This window comes from Scyliorhinus torazame, chromosome 16, assembly GCF_047496885.1.
Source record: "Scyliorhinus torazame isolate Kashiwa2021f chromosome 16, sScyTor2.1, whole genome shotgun sequence".
Taxonomy (NCBI): Eukaryota; Metazoa; Chordata; class Chondrichthyes; order Carcharhiniformes; family Scyliorhinidae; genus Scyliorhinus; species Scyliorhinus torazame.
In genome coordinates, this window is record NC_092722.1 from 67,856,932 (window position 1) to 67,875,402 (window position 18,471).

The 18,471-nt window shown below is 48.8% G+C and overlaps 1 protein-coding gene across 2 annotated transcripts in view; it reads left to right on the plus strand.

Moving 5' to 3' along the window:
- Positions 1-18,471, plus strand: part of LOC140392858 (ephrin type-B receptor 2) — a 1,067,684-nt gene that overhangs the window by 765,233 nt on the left and 283,980 nt on the right. For both annotated transcript variants that reach the window (XM_072478598.1, XM_072478599.1), the window contains exons 4-5: positions 2,918-3,073; positions 17,320-17,655. In XM_072478598.1, the coding sequence (XP_072334699.1) occupies positions 2,918-3,073; positions 17,320-17,655 (492 nt within the window). The remainder of the gene's footprint in view (positions 1-2,917; positions 3,074-17,319; positions 17,656-18,471) is intronic.

Genomic DNA, 18,471 nt, shown 5'->3' on the forward strand with positions numbered 1-18,471 from the left:
GACGGAGAATCCCGGCCATTGCGTCTGGATGTATTTAAGTCAGACTAATAAGTTTACATGACTTTGAACTATATCAGTGGTTTGTTTATTCATTACAGCTTCAGTTCCCGTGATCCTTGCTGGGATCCTGCTGTACATTTTCAGAGTGCTAGTTAGGGCTCCTTTCTTTGCATTCTCTCTTAGACCATCCTCTGTTCCCAATACGGGGGCTGGTTTAGCACAGGGCTAAATCGCTGGCTTTGAAAGCAGACCAGCAGCGCGGGTTCAATTCCCATACCAGCCTCCCCGAACAGGTGCCGGAATGTGGCGACTAGGGGCTTTTCACAGTAACTTCATTTGAAGCCTACTTGTGACAATAAGCGATTTTCATTTCATTTCATAAGCCCACTCCGTATTTTTGGTTGCGGTAGCGATCTGGTTTGTCATCTGACCCATTGCATTGTCACTTGGAGTTCGTACCTGATACGATCTTGGTTTTGAGCATATTGCTGATTTCTGCTGGATTCCATGCTCCATCACATGGCGATGAACTCAAACTTTCTGTCCAATATTCAGGTTGGTTAGTTTGTTACCCGCATGCTGGTCATGGGCATCTTTCATCTTACCTTCTTTTTCGATCAAGGCGAGACATACTCCTGAGAGTACTGATGAATAATGAGTGGGAAAGGGTTGTCCTTTTTTGTCTAATGAATAGTAATTCTGCATTACTTCCACAGTTCAAACAGTTTCATGTAGGCTGTTGAATGATGATCTGTGTAGCAGAGTTAGGCCATCTTCTTCAGTTAAGCAAATTGTGGTCTGTGCTCCACATCATTGTCCTGATGATGCCATAACGACACGTCTTTGCAAGCGTGTAGGCCTGGGCTCACTGGACCCTTGGGGTTCACTATATCAATTAGCCAGGGTAACCAGGGTAAGTTGCTGTAGTGACACTTGACTGTAATGGATCCTCAGAATGGAATCTCTGAGCGATTGTAAGTGCTGAATTTGTCATTGCTTTGCCGAATTATCACTTGCCTCTTTTGTGGATACAGACATTTCAGTGTGCAAAGTGGGAGAATGTTTGTATCTGCACTAGTATCCAGTTCTGCTGACCCTGCATCTCGAGGTTAAAGTCTGGACAGTGGCAAAGGATTCTGTTGGCACGACTTTAGATTAAAGAGAAGAGAAATGTAACAGAGGCTTGGAAGGGATTTTGGCTCGTTAGCAAATCAGTGGAAATAGGATAAGATGAGCTTGATGAGGGCATGAAGGGAGTTAGGAGAGAAATTAGAGAAAGATGTAAGTTCCAGGCCAGGGCAGGGGAGATGTTAGAGGAAGGTTGTCCAGGTAAGCCAGCAGAAGGGATAGGACTGACAGAGGACGCTGGTCAGATGGTCTCAATCATAGTGATAAAGAAGTCCATGAACTTTCTGTACTTGTTGTTTGAGGTGAGGACGGGGGGGTAGGGGTTGAAGATGGTTTACAGAGGAAAGAAGAAACTGGAGGTTATCTTTACATTCTGGGATGATCCTTGAATAGTTGTAGTCTTGGAAGATGACAACAAGACCCAATTTTGATCCCTCAGTTCCAGCCATACCTGGCAATGATTGCGCATCACTATAAGCCATGAATGAAGGGAAGAACTCCATTAGGTTTGGAATCATAGAATCATAGAATTTACAGTGCTGAAGGAGGCCATTCGGCCCATCGAGTCTGCACTGGCTCTTTGAAAGAGCATCCCACCCAAGCCCACGCCTCCACCCTATCCCCATTACCCAGTAATCCCACCCAATACCAAGGGCAATTTTGGACACTAAGGACAATTTAGCATGGCCAATCCACCTAACCCACACATCTTTGGACTGTGGGAGGAAACCGGAGCACCCAGAGGAAACCCATGCACACACGGGGAGAACGTGCAGACTCTGCACAGACAGTGACCCAAGCCGGGAATCGAACCTGGGACCCTGGAGCTGTGAAGCAACTGTGCTAACCACAATGCTACCGTGCTGCCCACACTTGCCAGAAAAGTCAATGTTATTATATATTTATTTCAAGAAGAGCCTTATGGACTGGAACTGTTAACTCTGTTCCTCGCTCCACAAATACAGCCAGACCTGCTGCGTTTTTTCAGCATATTCTGTTTTTATTTTATATGTAGCCAATTTAGATAGCAAACATGATACGAATTTAATTTGAATGATTCACCAAAGATGAATTGCCATGAAGCAGTAATGGAAATCTGAGCCAGTTTGTATCTTTGAATGACAACATTTGAAAAAAAATCAAATCAGTTCCACAGACAAAGCATTTAAAACTGACTCCCATCACTCAGTTCCAATGAATTATTCCAAAGGGGATGCTATTATTTCATGTTCGTTCACATTGTAAATTGATTTTTTGATTTTGAGTTGCCCTGATTTTGATTTCAAGTACATTCTTGTTAAACATATTTGTTGACAAATTGATTTGTTGGTGTTCTCCGCTCCACTCTGTGTGACATCTTTTGTTTCATTACATCTCAATCAGTTCTATTCAATCCTGCATTTGTTTTGTTTTTTATTTTTCCCATTAAGGGAGAATTTAGCGTGGCCAATCCACCTATCCCGCACATTTTTGGGTTGTGGGGGTGAGACCCACAGACACGGGGAGAATGTGCAAACTCCACACAGACAGTGACCCGGAGCCGGGATTGAACCCGGGTCCTCGGCGCCGTGAGGCAGCAGTGCTAATCACTCCGCCGCCGTGCCGCCCTTCATCCCACATTTGTTTGATTTCCTTTCCTCGGTCATTTTTGGACACCTAAGAAATGTAATATTGTAAAAGCTGCAGTCGTAGCCTTGCAGAGAGGGGACATGAAGGCCCTCCAGCCCAAACTCATTCCCCATCCATTCCCACTCTCAGCTCAGCTTTCATATTCCTCTTTATTTTACAGGTTGTCCGTCAGGATCATTTAAACCAAACCAAGGGGAGGATTCCTGTTTGAGCTGTCCGTTCAACAGCAGGACCACATCGGAAGGTGCCACTAACTGTGTCTGCAGGAATCGATACTTTCGGACTGACACCGACCCACTGGATATGCCGTGCACCAGTAAGTTTGCCAGTGTTCCCTCATGTGGTGCTGACTTATGGATAGAGGCAGACTTGGAGAGACAGAAAAGAAAGACATAATGGTTACAGCAGAAGAAGAAGGCCATTCAGCTTGTTGGGTCTGCTGGCTCTCTGTAAGAGCAATTCACCCAGTCCCACTCCCCTTCCTTTTCTATACAGCCCTGCAAATTGTTTGTGTTCGGATAATGATTCAATTCTCTTTTGAAAGTCACAATTGAATCTGCCTCCAACACACACTCGGGCAGTCCAATCCAGATCCAAACCACTCACTACGTGAAAACATTTCTCCTTCTGTCACTGTTACACCTTTTGTCAATTAACGTAAGTCAATGTCCTCTGGTTCCTCATTCTCTGATCAATAGGAACAATTTATCTCTATGTCCGGACCCCTAATGATTTTGACCTCTATCAAACTGAGACAAATGGACAAATTGAGTGACAGACACGGGCAGAAATGAAGAGAGAGACAGAGGAGCAGGGATTAAGGTAGCCACAGGGACAGATCCATGTCACAATTCATTCTCATTGGAATGACCTATTTCCAGACGCCACAAAGCGGTTTCAGTTCCACTGGGTTAAGAATAAAGACTTAAAATTATATCCAACCATTTACAACCTGAGAATGGTTGAAAGTGTGTAACAGCCAATGAAGTACTTATGAAATACCATCACTGTTGTAGTGATTTTGAGTAAAACAGCAATCAATTTGTGCACAGAAAGCTCCCATAAACAGCAATATGATAATGGCCGGTAGTTTGTTTGCTTTTAGGGGTAATATTGACCAGGGCACTGAGGATAATTCCCCTGATCTTCAGAATAGTGCTATGGGATCTTTTCCATCTACCTGTGAGGAAATTCGGATTCATGGTTTCATGTCTCATCCCAAAGATGTTAAAGGAAAATTTGGAAGAAAAGTTTTGCTCCAAGCAGAACTAAGCAGCTTAGATCTTTCATGATGTGAAAAACATTTTGTGCAAGTTGTTGTTGTGGATTCCAGAAAGTAGAAACCAAAATCTACTCACGTTTGTGCACATTTCCATTGGCACTCCAAGTTCAGGCTGCTCACCGAACCTATTCCGTGATTAATAGCAAAATACTGTGGACTGGAAATCTAAGATAAAATCAGGAAGTGCTGGAAATATTCAGCAGATCTGGCAGCATCTTTGGAGAGAGAAATGGAGTTAACTTTTTGAGTTGAAAATTACTCTTCAGAACATTTTTTATTTATGTTTTTGTACCACTGGCATTATTCTAGTCCTGGCCTCTATAGTAGCTCAACTGTAAACTGAGACATGTGTTTGGACTCAGCTTTAGGGTTACGTAGCATTTGGGCCAGCTACAGGTTAACATTAGGAGTATTGTTCAGGTTATTGTCAGTGTGAGGGTTTGGTTTATGGTTATTGTTAAGATTAGGTTTGGTTTAAGGCTAGGGTTTGTTAAGGCTTGGGCTCGGGTTTGGTTAGAGTTAGGGTTAGGATGACCCTCAGCCGAGATCATCCAATGCAATTTAACTTGTCTCGTTTGACACCATTCTGTATGACACCGCATCTAACACAGCTCATGGGGAATCCAATGAAATCCAGTGAATGTCCATCACCAGAGGTCTTTGTCCACTGGTGTAGAGGTCTACCATGCGGATTTAGTGGCACTTGCGAACACTAAAACTCAGTAGAAATTTGAGTCAGCACTTCTCAGGTGCAAATAAGAATTGTTTTATTTGTCTCTATTGATTACAATTGAGAATCATTTAAATCTTATTCTCTAATAAGTCCAGCTAGCAAACGGACTCAAGAGAAGCAATCTTGTAGACAATATAACTTTCAAATAATACAGAAATGATTTTCTTGCTTCCAGCAAAACAGCTTGCATTTACTTCGAGAGTTAGAGTTAGAAAGTGAAAGTATGAAAGATAGAGACAGCGAATAGCTTAGATCAAAGAATATAGAATGATCCGGATAAAAATGGCCATACGATCTAACACGATTATACTAAATCATATCTGTCTTTAGCCATCTAACCACACCCCTATGGAATCCTAATTGGTTTGGGTTAGAATCAAATAAGTTTGATTTGACAGTTAGCTGTCTGTCTTTAATGTGCAACATTAACTTGAAATGTTTCATAAATGTATTCTTATATGTGTTCTGGAATGCGATTTGGTGCCGTTATCACAAGCGGCTGGAACTGGATTCTTGCTGACTTGACTGTGAGGACAATGGCTCCTTTAGGTTACTGTACCGTTGCTATGCTGTTGACATGGAGCTGCCCTGTCCTTGGACTGCTTAGTGTCATATTATCTTGCAAATGTATTTGTTAGCTGAATAAGAATGCTGTTTTAATCTATAATGAATTATGCTGTTTCTGTGTTCTGTTGAAGCTATGTTTTGAAATGAATTATGCTGAATATATGTTTTGAAATGACCTGAGGTTATGAGTGAGTTTTAAAATGGGTATTTAAAAGACTTGGGGCTTAATGCTAAATAGCTATCTTTTACCAATTATTTTTACCTATTTTACCTATCAGGTGTGTTAGAAAATAGCTGGCTTCTACAGCTGGCCAAGGAGGAGGTTTTAAAGGGGTGCTTTGAAGTCCCCTCTGAGGGGAGTTCCTATCGTGTCTTCTGGTTGACTGATGACATGTGGTGCCCCGCCTGCAGGGGAGATGGCGCATGTCTGTCAGCACTGCCCACCTCCAGTGCAGCCACTGCCCCCTCCCCACCCTCCCAACACTCCAACTGCCTCCCCACAAGGAGAGGCCACGGTGCTGGCAACTGACACCTCAGCTGCCAGTGGGGAGAGGTGAGTGTCCGGGTGGCCAGAAAGCACAAAAGAAGGTGCCGGGAATGGGGGGCGGGGGGGGGGGGGGGGGGGGGCGGGGCACAAGCCCCAAACGAACAACTCCGACCATAGGCTCAGATGAACACAAACAACCAGGTTTGGCATCACGCTGTGAAAACCGTCGGTGCCTCAACGTCATGTGTTGGGCCCGGCGCCGTCACTGCACCTGTCCCTGGGCGATGGGATGCGTGACCCTGAGCCGGCGCTCATACTGACCCTATCCAGACCCGGAGGATGGAACATGAGGGGTGGGGGGAACGTAGTCCGGGGAGGCACTCGAGATGGATGTTTCCCTGGTGCAGGCGCTCCCCCGAAAGAAGTGCCACTCCTTTAAGGGGACAAACACGCCACATCTCATGGTGCAATATATACTAACCAGCCATGATGAAGAGAGACTGGCGTCCTGTTACGCCCTATCCCGGAAGAATAATAAAATAAAAAAATTAAAATAAAAGAGAACATGAGCTGTCGCAGCTCGGGGCACCTTGGGCTCCAATGTGGACGGGACCCCCAAGGCCTTGTTCCTCCCGGAGCAGCTTTGACCCCGGAGGCATTAATTTATAGTATGCCAGGTGGCTGGGGCAGCATCTTGACTCCTGGGTCACTGGAAGGTGGTGGCAAGGAGAACCCCTCCCTACTCTGCTCAATCTTCAACGCCGGGTACCTCCATTCTGGTTCCGGAACTCTTTCCCGGCGCATCGGGTGACCTGGTGTCTGGTGTACAGAGGGGGTCTAAGCCATCCCCTCCCTTTGACCCAGAACTCCGAGAGGACCCCGTCCGTCATCGATCATCGGGATGGGATCGGGGCAGAGTCAGGGCTGGTTGCTGGGTTCGCGCTGTCTGCCGCACTCACTATGGTGGAGGACTCGGATCCAGGTGGCATTTGCCGGAGGACAGCTGCCCGATGGTGAGCACTGGGGACGAATTAGAGTCCAGCTACAGTGAGGCAGTGAACTCCCTCAAGCCCCCCACTGAGTCTCCCTTCAACCCCACAGGGAACTCCGGGTCTTCTGTAAAACTAGCTGCGGTCACTGGGACAGAGTCCAGCGAGCCCTCGACCGCTGGTCTGAGCCGGGGCTGCTTGTCCGGTCTGCCCACGCCTACGTAAAGGGGCACTGGACATCGGCTGGAATGAGCAGCAGTGGCTGAATGGCTTCCTCGCCGGCCTCCTGAGGGAGTGAAGGGGAACACGTTACCCTGCTCCTTCCAAGCACTGAATGATGAAGGTAATGTTATATTTCTGACAGGAAGGTGACCATAGCCATCCTCAACATCAACGGCAGCAGAGAAGCACTACACAGGTTCCAGAACTTCTTGGTCCTTCGGGACAGGAAGTATGTGGTGTGCTTCCTGCAAGAAACCCACACTGCTCTGGCAGATGAAGCCACATGACTCTTGGAGCTGTGAGGGGGGCGATGGGGGGAGGGATCTACATGAGTCACCTGGCATCCCATTCTGGCAGGGTAGCAATCTTGTTGGCCCCGTGTTTTCAGCTGGAGATCTTGGGGGTCAAGAAGCCTGTGCCACACCGATTGCTGCACCGAACGGTCTGCGAGGGAGGTGCGGTCCTTCACTTTGTAAACGTTTACGCTCCGCTAGCTGGCTTTCCCTCCTTGAAGCTATGGTGGGAGGTGGGCAAGATTCATGTCTGTGTCTTCCAACAGGAGTCTGCGAGGGGGTTGGTAAAAAAATGCAGAAATCCAGGTGGAGGAGTTTATGAAAATAAGAAGGGCGAGCTGAGGGACCAGCAACTCGTCGGGGGTCCCTAGGGCAGCACGGTGGCGCAGTGGGTTAGCACTGCGGCGCCGAGGTCCCAGGTTCGATCCCGGCTCTGGGACGGAGTTTGCACGGGCTGACTGTGGAGTTCTTCAGGGCATTCTGGGATGACGTCCTGGGTGGAAGTATCGCGACCGGGAAGGTGCCCCTTTTGCAGCATAGGGTCTTTACAGCCCAGCTGCCCATGATGGGGCAGCTCTGCCTGCTTAGAAACTAGTATGTGGTCTCCATCCTCAGTGCAGATTACAAAATCTTCACCAGGGCAAAGTGTTCCTGACTTGGCACCGTGCTAGAGCACATGATTTAACCTGACCAGTCCTACACGGTCCAAGGCCGGACCATACACGATAACATCCACCTGGTCCGGAACCTTCTCACAACCAGGAGAAGACATGGTGGAACATGAATACTCAGTCAGAACTCTCCGGGTATTTGGGTTCGGGACACTCTTTGTCACCCGGATCCAACTTCTGTACACTACCGCTGTAAGGATCCTCCTGTTAATCCCTGTCTGTCCCTTGTTTTTTTTCCCTTTTAAGTTGTTCTTCTACGATTTCAATTTTTATACCCGGACAATTAATGGGACCTATACTTTTCAGATGAGCTGCACCGTCCAGCAGGATGTACTGTTGGACTAGAGAGTGAGGCGATCTATCTTTGTGGGAACTGTAGTCTCATCATAATCATGGTGCCGGCCATTCTCTGTGGGAGAATGATGATGTCTTGCCTTGAGGACCGAGCGATGCTCCTCTCATCCTCAGCGTTATGTCTGACTCCTGCCTGACAGGGAGCTGATGCCTCCAGCCAATGGACAGGCTTATCATGGAGTCTTGGGACGCTGGATGAGCTCTCATCTGCTACAGTGACCCCCCCTCAAGGCCAGGGGTGCTAGTGATTTTCTCCAACTTACATCCGAGATGGGTCAGCCTCCCTGTACATGTCATTCCACGGCCTCATCGCTGGAGAAGAATGGCTGCATCGACGGAGGTGAGCAGGGGGAGGGGAAGGGGTTGAGCACATCTTCACTGAGTCATCAATGTGGGAGGTGGGAGAGACACAGAGCTGCCACTCTCACACTGCACAGGGATAAAGTGCTGAGTGTGCGTGGGGGTTTGTGGAGCATGGTACCATCACCTGACAGGGTGGGGGATCTTCTGGTGATCAACGTGATGTTTATTTACAGATGCTATGTTACAGCGGTACCCTATCTTAACTAGTGCCTATGTTCAATGTGCCCACGAGGGGCCGATTGTTTCTTACTCTTCCTAATCCTCCCACTATTTCTAGGTGTATCCCAGATCCACCACTGAGATTGAGGCAGCCTTCCACATCGTATTGCCTGAGATGCCCTTGGCGGGCGTCCCTTGGAAAACCTGGAATTTGAGGGTCGGGCCTACTTTTGGGCAGCACGGGTGTTGCAGTTCTACCCCTCATAGTGTGCTGGGCTGGAGGTGTGTTGCTTCAGGTGCCTAGGGGCCCCTGTGCTCCTCCATGGGATTGGGGGGGGGGGGTAGCTGGAGTGAGATCCAGAAGCCCTGCTGTCCTCTGCTACTGCCGCTCATCAATTCTCCCCAGTGCCTGCATCCTGCAGTTGAAGCTCTGTCCCACAGAACTCATGTCCTCAGCCACGGAGGTCATGAGTTGAACTATGGAGCGGACATTCCCTGCCATGGAGTGCACGTCCTGCACCAAAGTCCCCACTGCGGTTGCCACCCTTGCCGTGTTGGCCTCATTCCATTGGAGTGATGGCACCATATCCTTGGATATAAGGTGATGGAACTCCTCCAGCCGGCCTTACAGTCCGAGGAGAGATGCTGTCATCTCTTCCTGATTCTCACAACTCTGCCTTTGCAGTTCCATCAGCACAGGGGCAACCAGATCCAGGGGTACAACATCCGCCAGGGACTCAGCAGTGACCTGGGCTCCGGCATCTCTCTGAATGCCAGATCCCTGCATCTGCCTGCTGTGCAATTTCAGCTGTGAGGTGATCCAGAAGCCTGTCTGTTAATCCCACCGAGGTGTGAGTATCTTGACTGTTGCAGTGTGTGGGTGACAGCTGTAACTCCTCTTCAATGGCGATCGAATGATGTCCGAGAAATCCCCCTCTGAGCCGTTTGGGTCAGTGATTCCCAGGGGGCACAAGGGTGGTTCGGGCTGCTCGTCTGCTTACCCAGCAAGGGAAGGTCAATGACATTAGTACATCACGGGGGATAAATGATACAAGATGTTTATTCACGTGAGGTTTGAGGTTTAAGGATTGACTGTGTATCATTAGGGCCCTCACTTTTGCTCACTGTCCCCACTCGGCCATTCTCACAGGTGCGGGTGGTCCTGGTCCAGCCTGACCAGCTCAAGAGGTCTTTCCTCTTGTGGGGTGAGGGTGCGGAGCTTCTGCGTGACCCCGGGTGGCTGTGTCCTCTCTCGCCGGTTATGGTCGATCCTGTCCTGCGGAGAGACGGGTGGGGAGAGATTATAGGAGGGTGTCCAGCCAGTTCAGATGGTTGAGGAGTGGCATGCGTGGAATCAGAGTGGGAGCGGGGCTGTGAGGAGGATAGGAGACTTGGGGGGGCTCCGTGGGTATTGGGGGAGGTTGGGGAAGAGGGCCTTGTGACAGGTGGCCAACCCACGACGTGGCTGAGTGAGAGATCCCCTTGGAGGTGCGAGGGGTAGGTGAGTTTCACACTTTCCCCTCACTCTAGTGAACCACGGATGATGGGTCCTTCCTTTAGAATTTTTCTTTATTGCAGGAGTATACTTAATCTGAGGTCACCAGACCAGTGCCACAGAAAGTCACAGAAGTCTGAGTTCAATCTTCGCGGAGCTCCAACCATTCAGCATAGATAAATTCTAAATCAGGACACCATTCATCACCCCTTGCATTCTTATTGCTGTTCCTAATATTGTAATTTAGGCAATTTGCAAATTGGGACTTGCAGGTTTTTAAGACACACTGGGGAGGAATTCCTCTGCCAATTGAATTCAAATGTTATCCTGGTAATAAAGAAAAGGTTCATATCAGCTGGGGTTTGACAAGTGCCTGTGAGTGTCTCTGCTGGCTGTACATCATCGTGGAATCAGCACAATGAATATATAGATGTATTTAAGGGAGAGGCCCGGTCAGAACCTTTGAGGAAGAGAGAACTTTATAAAAAGAGAATTGTGAGAATCTTGGAACATAATTTGCAGCTGGCTTTATTTTCCAAATGCCAGCTTTCTATTTTTAAATGTTGGGGAACTGAGCATCAAAAATGCAATTGAATCTGGGTGAGTTTGAGCCAGCACCGCCTGTGTAGATACAGGAAAGATGTCCCCGATGGTGGGGGGTGGTCCAGAACCAGGGGGTCACAGTCTGAGGATGCAGGGTAGACCTTTTAGGACAGAGATGAGGAGACATTTGTGGAGTTCGTTACCACAGGAGGTAGTTGGGGCCAAAATGTTGTCTGCTTTCGAGAAGCAGTTAGATATAGTGCTTGGGCAAAGGGGATTAAAGAATATAAGGGGGAAGGCAGGAACAGGCTATTGAGTTGGATGATCAACCATGATCGTGATGAATGGTGGAGCAGGCTCGGAGGGCTGAATGGTCACCTCCTGCTCCTATTCTCTATGTAATAATAATAATAATCTTTATTATTGTCACAAGTAGGCTTACATTAACACTGCAATGAAGTTACTGTGAAAATCCCCGAGTCGCCACTCTCCGGCGCCTGTTCGGGTACACAGAGGCAGAATTTAGAATGTCCAAGCATGTCTTTCAGCACTTGTGGGGAAAAACCGGAGCACCCGGAGGAAACGCACACAGACATGGGGAGAACGTGCAGACTCCGCACAGACAGTGACCCAAGCAGGAATCGAACCTGGGACCCTGGCACTGTGACGCAATAGTGCTAACCACTGTGCTACCATGCCACCCTATGTTCTCAGGAACAATTAGGGATTGGCAAATGCCAGCAATATCCACACTCCATGAAAGAATAAAAACTGTCAGGCCGCTATAAACATCCTGGCTAACAATACTAAAACTTCAAGTTGCTACTTGAAGGGCTCGAAATCCGAAGGAAAAGTTGCAGTTGTCACTTCACTGGATGATCCTGACTTTCCAAATTGTTTCTCTTTGATAAAGGAGGTATATACCACTCGTCTTGTTCATCTCTCCTTTACACGGTCTTATGGAGCTGGGTGCCTCCTCCAGCATGTCCCCCCTCTGAACAAAGAACAAAGAAATGTACAGCACGGGAACAGGCCCTTCGGCCCTCCAAGCCCGTGCCGACCACGCTGCCCGACTAAACTACAATCTTCTACACTTCCTGGGTCCGTATCCCTCTATTCCCATCCTATTCATGTATTTGTCAAGATGCCCCTTAAATGTCACTATCGTCCCTGCTTCCACCACCTCCTCCGGCAGCGGGTTCCAGGCACCCACTACCCTCTGCGTAAAAAACTTGCCTCGTACATCTACTCTAAACCTTGCCCCTCGCACCTTAAACCTATGCCCCCTAGTAATTGACCCCTCTACACCGGGGAAAAGCCTCTGACTATCCACTCTGTCTATGCCCCTCATAATTTTGTAGACCTCTATCAGGTCGCCCCTCAACCTCCTTCGTTCCATTGAGAGATGTTGTGCAGGATGCAACAGGCCAACATGATGTTAGAGACCCTCCTGGGGCAATACTGAAGAGCCCCACCAGAGCGAAAGAGGCATCGGAAACCCCTCTTCAGGACGCTGATGCACCACTTAATGACGCTACAGGTTGCAGCACCATGTTGAGCAAGAGCCAACCCCTGACCTGAGGGAGCACCTCGAAGGGGCCGAGAGCCGACGGGTTCGCTAGGATATGTGCATTGTGCACGCTGCCTGGGTATTGGGCGTAGACATGCAGGATGTGCAACTGGTGGTCACACACGAACTGCACATTCAGGGAGTGGGAGTTCTTCCGATTGATGAAGGGCACCCCCCTGATGAGCTGATGCTCATAGGGGGACATGCATGTCATCGATCACCTCCCGGACCTGGGTCATGCCAATGATGGGGAAAATCCTGCTGCCCAGGCATCCTGGTGGCCCTGGTCCACATTGAGGTTGATATAGGCCACTGCCCGGGTGCACAGGGCATCCGCCACAGTGCAAATGCACCTGTGTACAGATGTCTGCGAGATCCCAGACAGATCCCCACTCAGCCCCTGGAAAGACTAAGAGGCATAAATGTTCACGGCGGCCGTCACCTTGATGGTCACTGCGAGCGAGTGTCCTCAAAACCCCGAGTGCACAGGTGCCGCGCAGTCTCCTTGGTAGGCCAATGTCTTCGGCAGCACACGCTGCCCGGCAGCTCCTCGAAGGATAGGCGCTGGCGGTATATACGTGGCCTGATGCAGCGCCTCCTTTGCACCACCTCCTCGGCCTGTTGCACGGCGTACCTCGAGCCCTACCGGCTGTTCCGCGCTCTTCTGGGGCGGCCTCCTCTTGTGCAGGTTCCTCCCTGAGTAAGCCCTGTGCCTCCAGCACCTTTGCATCCGCAAGGGCAGCTGCGGCCAGAAAGATAGCGAGCATTCCTGGTTGTCCTCCGAATTCAATCTCTGCGGGGTGGGGGGAAGAGAAGACATTTTAGCAAGATGAATATTCCCTTGCCCATCCAGATCCAGCAGGCTACGTGGTGACCCTGAGTTGCACTTCAGCTCCACACTCCACATGCCTACCCTCACCCCCCCCCCACAACCCCCCCCCCCGCCCCCACACCCCAAAATCCACCCCCATGCCTCAACTGTTCCCCCTGATATGTTGTCTTCCGCACTGCACCCCATCCCCATTAATGGGTGGCACCTGCCTGTGATGTGGGGAGCCTCTATCCTCACTACCCGGCCTTGTCAACAGAGGTGCCGGTGGCTGCCACAACTCGTGTCAGTGATAGGCCATATGACCCCTGTCCTGTCTCTCCAGTGGGGTCTACTGTGGGTGTCCTCATTGGGTGGGCCGTGTGTTATCCCACCAGCAGGGTGGCACCTGGTTGTGTGGTGGAGATGGTCAGCGTGTGCCACCAATCACCTCCATGTTTAGAGGCTTGTGTGTGGGCAGGTCCTACAGATGGGGCTGAGCCAGGGAAATGTTAGTCTGCTGGGAGCGTAGCTGCAGTGTGTGGGTCCTGGGTGTGACACATTGTAACAACCTGACTGGGGATGGATGGGAGCAGGGGCGCAGTGGGCAGGCAGGGCTTGGAGGCAGCTGGTGGTCTTGCGGAGTGGGCTAGCTGATACTGTCGCTGGTGATGCTTGTGCCCTGAGAGGGGCAGTGTGCCCGAATCAGCACCGGGCGAGTGTTTTGTTCTGCTCTTGACGTAGCATAAGCTGCTTCCTTGATGTGCACTCTGACAAAGGAAGGTTCAGACTTGGAGATAGCTTCAACACGTTTATTAAACTATTAACAATTCTCCTACTTGGATTCGACGCTACTGTTAATCCTGCGACAGCTACTCAGACTGATGAACCAGTCTGCTACAATCCATGTGGTGGGAGTGATGTTCAATCAACCCTGTGTCTGTACTCACTGAGAGTCTCCACTGGAAAGAGGAAGATCATGTGTGCTGTGTCCTTTTATATGGGTTGGTGTAATGCCCTCCTATGGTAGTGTCACCTCTGTGTGTATCGTGACTGCCCATTGGTCGTGTCCTATCTTACTGACCTATTGGTTGACTGTCTGTGTGTCATGTCTTTCGTGTTCCCTCTAGTGTCTAGCTAGGTGTAGTGTATGTACATTAACCCTTTGTGTACTTACAGTGATGTATATCACCACAGCGAGGACCTTGATTTTGGACGGACGCCCGATTATCCGCCTGATCGCGATTCCTGTTTCCGGTGTTGAGGGGCAGAGAATTCAGCCCCGTGTCACCCATTCTTTCACTGATTGATGGATTGATTGATATTTATTGTGACATGTACCAAAGTACAGTGAAAAGTATTTTTCTGTAGCCGAGGGAAAGTACACAGTACATACATAGTAGACAAAAGAATAATTGACGGAGTACATTGACAAATGGTACACCAACAAATAGTGATTGGTTGCAGTGCGGAACCAGCGCCAAACAAAGCAAATACATGAGCAAGAGCAGCAAAGTGCGTCGAAGCTGGGTCGAAGCTGATGCTGATTGCCCAGAACCAGAGGAACCAGAACCAGAAGAGGTCCAACAAAAAAACAGAGGCCGAGTGAAACCGAGACGTTTAGAACGTGGATTGAGTATCGGCAATCGAAAAACAAAAACAATGGTCGGTAGAAGGAACACATTAGAATCGACTAGAATGCAGAGTGAAGTGAAGGTGCCACACTAGAACACGGACATAAGTTTGTCTATTGATGAAAACTGATCACAGAAGATGGTAAATGCAATGTCAAAGTTAGAAGCATAGTGATAGGCCGGAGTACTTTTGTGAAACTGAAGGATGTGTTAACAACAAGAAAATTCAAGCTTGTAACAAGGAAAAACTCCTCAGATGCTACATTCTAACCATTTTCCCCTGCCTCAGAAACCTGGGCGATAAAGAGAATCAAGGCCTTTGAAATGTGGATGCTAAGCATATGCTAAAAATTCCATGAACAGATCATGGTAATGAGGAGGTGCTTGAAATTGCAAGAGCAAAGCGACTTCTCAAACGTGACATCTAGAAAAGAAATCAGTATTTTACCCTAATGATCAGCTAAAAAATACAGAGATCTTCTTCGAGAGGCAGAACAGAATGAGTGTTTATGAACGCAGCTCACCGCATCCTTCTAAGGGGCAATTAGGGACGAATAATAAATACTACCCTAATCTATGATGCCCATAACCCATGAATGAATAGAAAACAATCTGGATTTTCCCCAGTGTTTTGCATTCACATTCCGTGGGCAGAAGTCAACATGGTTGACAGGAGTCCTGCTCATTTGCCGGAGAGCCTTGTAACACACCTATTTTCAGGAAGACCTGCCGGAAAATGGCAGATCTTTCCTGGGATCAAAGACGCTGAGGGTGGAAATCCTGCCTACCCGAGAACAGCTGACCAATCAGAGGGCGGCTGCTGTATATTGCCCCCCAGTGGGACCCAAGTGGCAGGTGGGAGTTACGGGGGGAGGACATGAAGGCGTTGGCAACAAGGCCGGAGGGGTAGCTCAGCGGACCCCGCGCCTTCACAATGCATGCCCCCTGAGACACATTAACTCTATTTCTCTCTCCACAGATGCTACCAGACCTTCTGAGTTTATCCATTTTTGTTTCAGAAAGAGGGTCATGATAGGGATAGATTGCGAGAAAGAAGTCTGAAGTTGAACCAGAAAGGTTAAGGTGAAGGATCATCATAATCGGAGGTGGAAGTGGCTGCCAGGAAGAGTCATGAAAATATATGGCCCTCGTGCATATTTGGCCTAGATATTTGGCAGTGGAAAAGTTAGGTTTGAACATAAAGATCTTCATCTTGGGGCAGCACGGTAGCATGGTGGTTAGCACAATTGCTTCACAGCTCCAGGGTCCCAGGTTCGATTCCCGGCTTGGGTCACTGTCTGTGTGGAGTCTGCACATTCTCCCCGTGTGTGCGTGGGTTTCCTCCGGGTGCTCCGGTTTCCTCCCACAGTCCAAAGATGTGCAGGTTAGGTGGATTGGCCATGCTAAATTGCCCTTAGTGTCCAAAATTGCCCTTAGTGTTGGGTGGGGTTACTGGGTTATGGGGATAGGGTGGAGGTGTGGACTTAGGTAGGGTGCTCTTTCAAAAGAGCCGGTGCAGACTCGATGGGCCGAATGGCCTCCTTCTGCACTGTAAATTCTATGATACGATAATCATGGAGTCAGCAATATCATCTTATACTAATGGAACTGTACTCCAGTCATCCAGAGAGGGGAAACAACAGAAAATAAATTGACAGGATATATTTCTACTTCAGAGTTTATGAATAAATACACAGCTCCATTTACAGCTTATTGTTCCATTCCTAAAATAATACTGTATCATACAGAACCTTGTGCCTTGGGGTTTGGAGGATGGGTCTTATGAGGAAAGGTTGAGGGAGCTAGGGCTTTTCTCTTTGGAGCGGAGGAGGATGAGAGGCGACTTAATAGAGGTTTATAAGGTAATGAGGGGGATAGATAGAGTGGACGTTCAGAGATTATTTCCTCGGGTGGTTGCAGCTGTTACAAGGGGGCATAACTATAAGGTTCAGTGTGGGAGATATAGGAGGGATGTCCGAGGTAGGTTCTTTACTCAGAGAGTGGTTAGGGTGTGGAATGGACTGCCTGCTGTGATAGTGAAGTCGGACACTTTAGGAACTTTCAAGCGGTTATTGGATAGGCACGTGGAGCACACCAGGATGACAGGGAGTGGGATAGCTTGATCTTGGTTTTGGACAATGCTCGGCACAACATCGAGGGCCGAAGGGCCTGTTCTGTGCTGTACGGTTCTTTGTTCTATGTTCTTAACCAGTCGTTCAAAAAAAAGTGTCGGTAATGTTATCCAATGCCTGGGGGAATTTGCTCCAGACACCACTTTTTCCATTAACTACATTTAATCATCAAAGATTTGCACATTAAATTTCCAGCACTGACTATGGATTGTGTTTTTATTGGGACTAATGATTTGAATTTTTGTTCTATTTTTCCAAAGCTACACCCTCAGCACCAGTGGCAGTTATCTCCAGTGTAAATGAAACATCCCTGAACTTGGAGTGGTATCCACCCCACGAGACAGGGGGTCGGGAAGATGTGGTTTACAACGTGATCTGTAAGAGCTGCAATTCGGGCGGTGGTGCCTGCACGCGGTGTGGGGACAATGTGCAGTTTGTCCCGCGTCAGCTGGGCTTGACTGAGCCTCATGTGTACATCAGTGACCTGCTGGCACACACACAGTATACCTTCGAGATCCAGGCTGTGAACGGAGTGTCTGATCAGAGTCCTTACCCACCTCACTTTGCATCTGTCAATATTACCACCAATCAAGCTGGTAAGAACCTCAATATTTATTTTCTATTCCTTCTGGCTGACATGTGTCTGTGTGTGTGGGTGATGAGGATGCCTGGACAATGAGGAGACTAAATCATCTCAAAGAGCCCCACTGCACCTGCAGCTCCCTAAAGCCCAGGAACAATTTTGAAGGCTCAATATTATGTGTAGCTCACACCCCACTCCTCTCACAAATGTTCTAAAAGTCAGTCGCAAGCCAATGGGTTTGAGAAAAGGCTGTGGTCTTAACCTCCCAGCCCCCACCCGAACAAGCAGAGAGCGAGACTTCCAACCCTGAACAGGAAGAGGCCCGCCCGCAAGGGCTGCCAGCCAATCACATTGGCCAACAGATGGCAGCCAATCACATTGGCCGTCTGCTGGCAGCCAATCCCATTGGCCGACAGGTAGCAGCCCATCACATTGGCCAGCTGCCGGCAGCCAATCGCATTGGCCAGCGGCTGTCTGCCAATCACATTGGCCAACAGCTGGCAGTCAATCACATTCTGACAGCTGGCAGCCATTCACATTGGCTGGACGCCTTTACAGTGCCAGCAGCACCAGAACCCAGTAGTCGACATGATTCGGACAACAAGCACCATGACAAAGACAGTTGATGGTGGTCTGGCCTAGTTAAGTCCCAGGCTTTATTAGGCCGGGCACTTGGGAGGAGGCACAAAGAAGTGTTTGATCTTATGGCCGTTGTCCCGATGCACACAGGACAAACCACAAAGGATGTTTCCTCTCACCTACCTTCCAAACTCTTCACAAGCTTTGGTCAAAAAAATGACTTTCCCAACGTCACCTGCCTTACACTCCT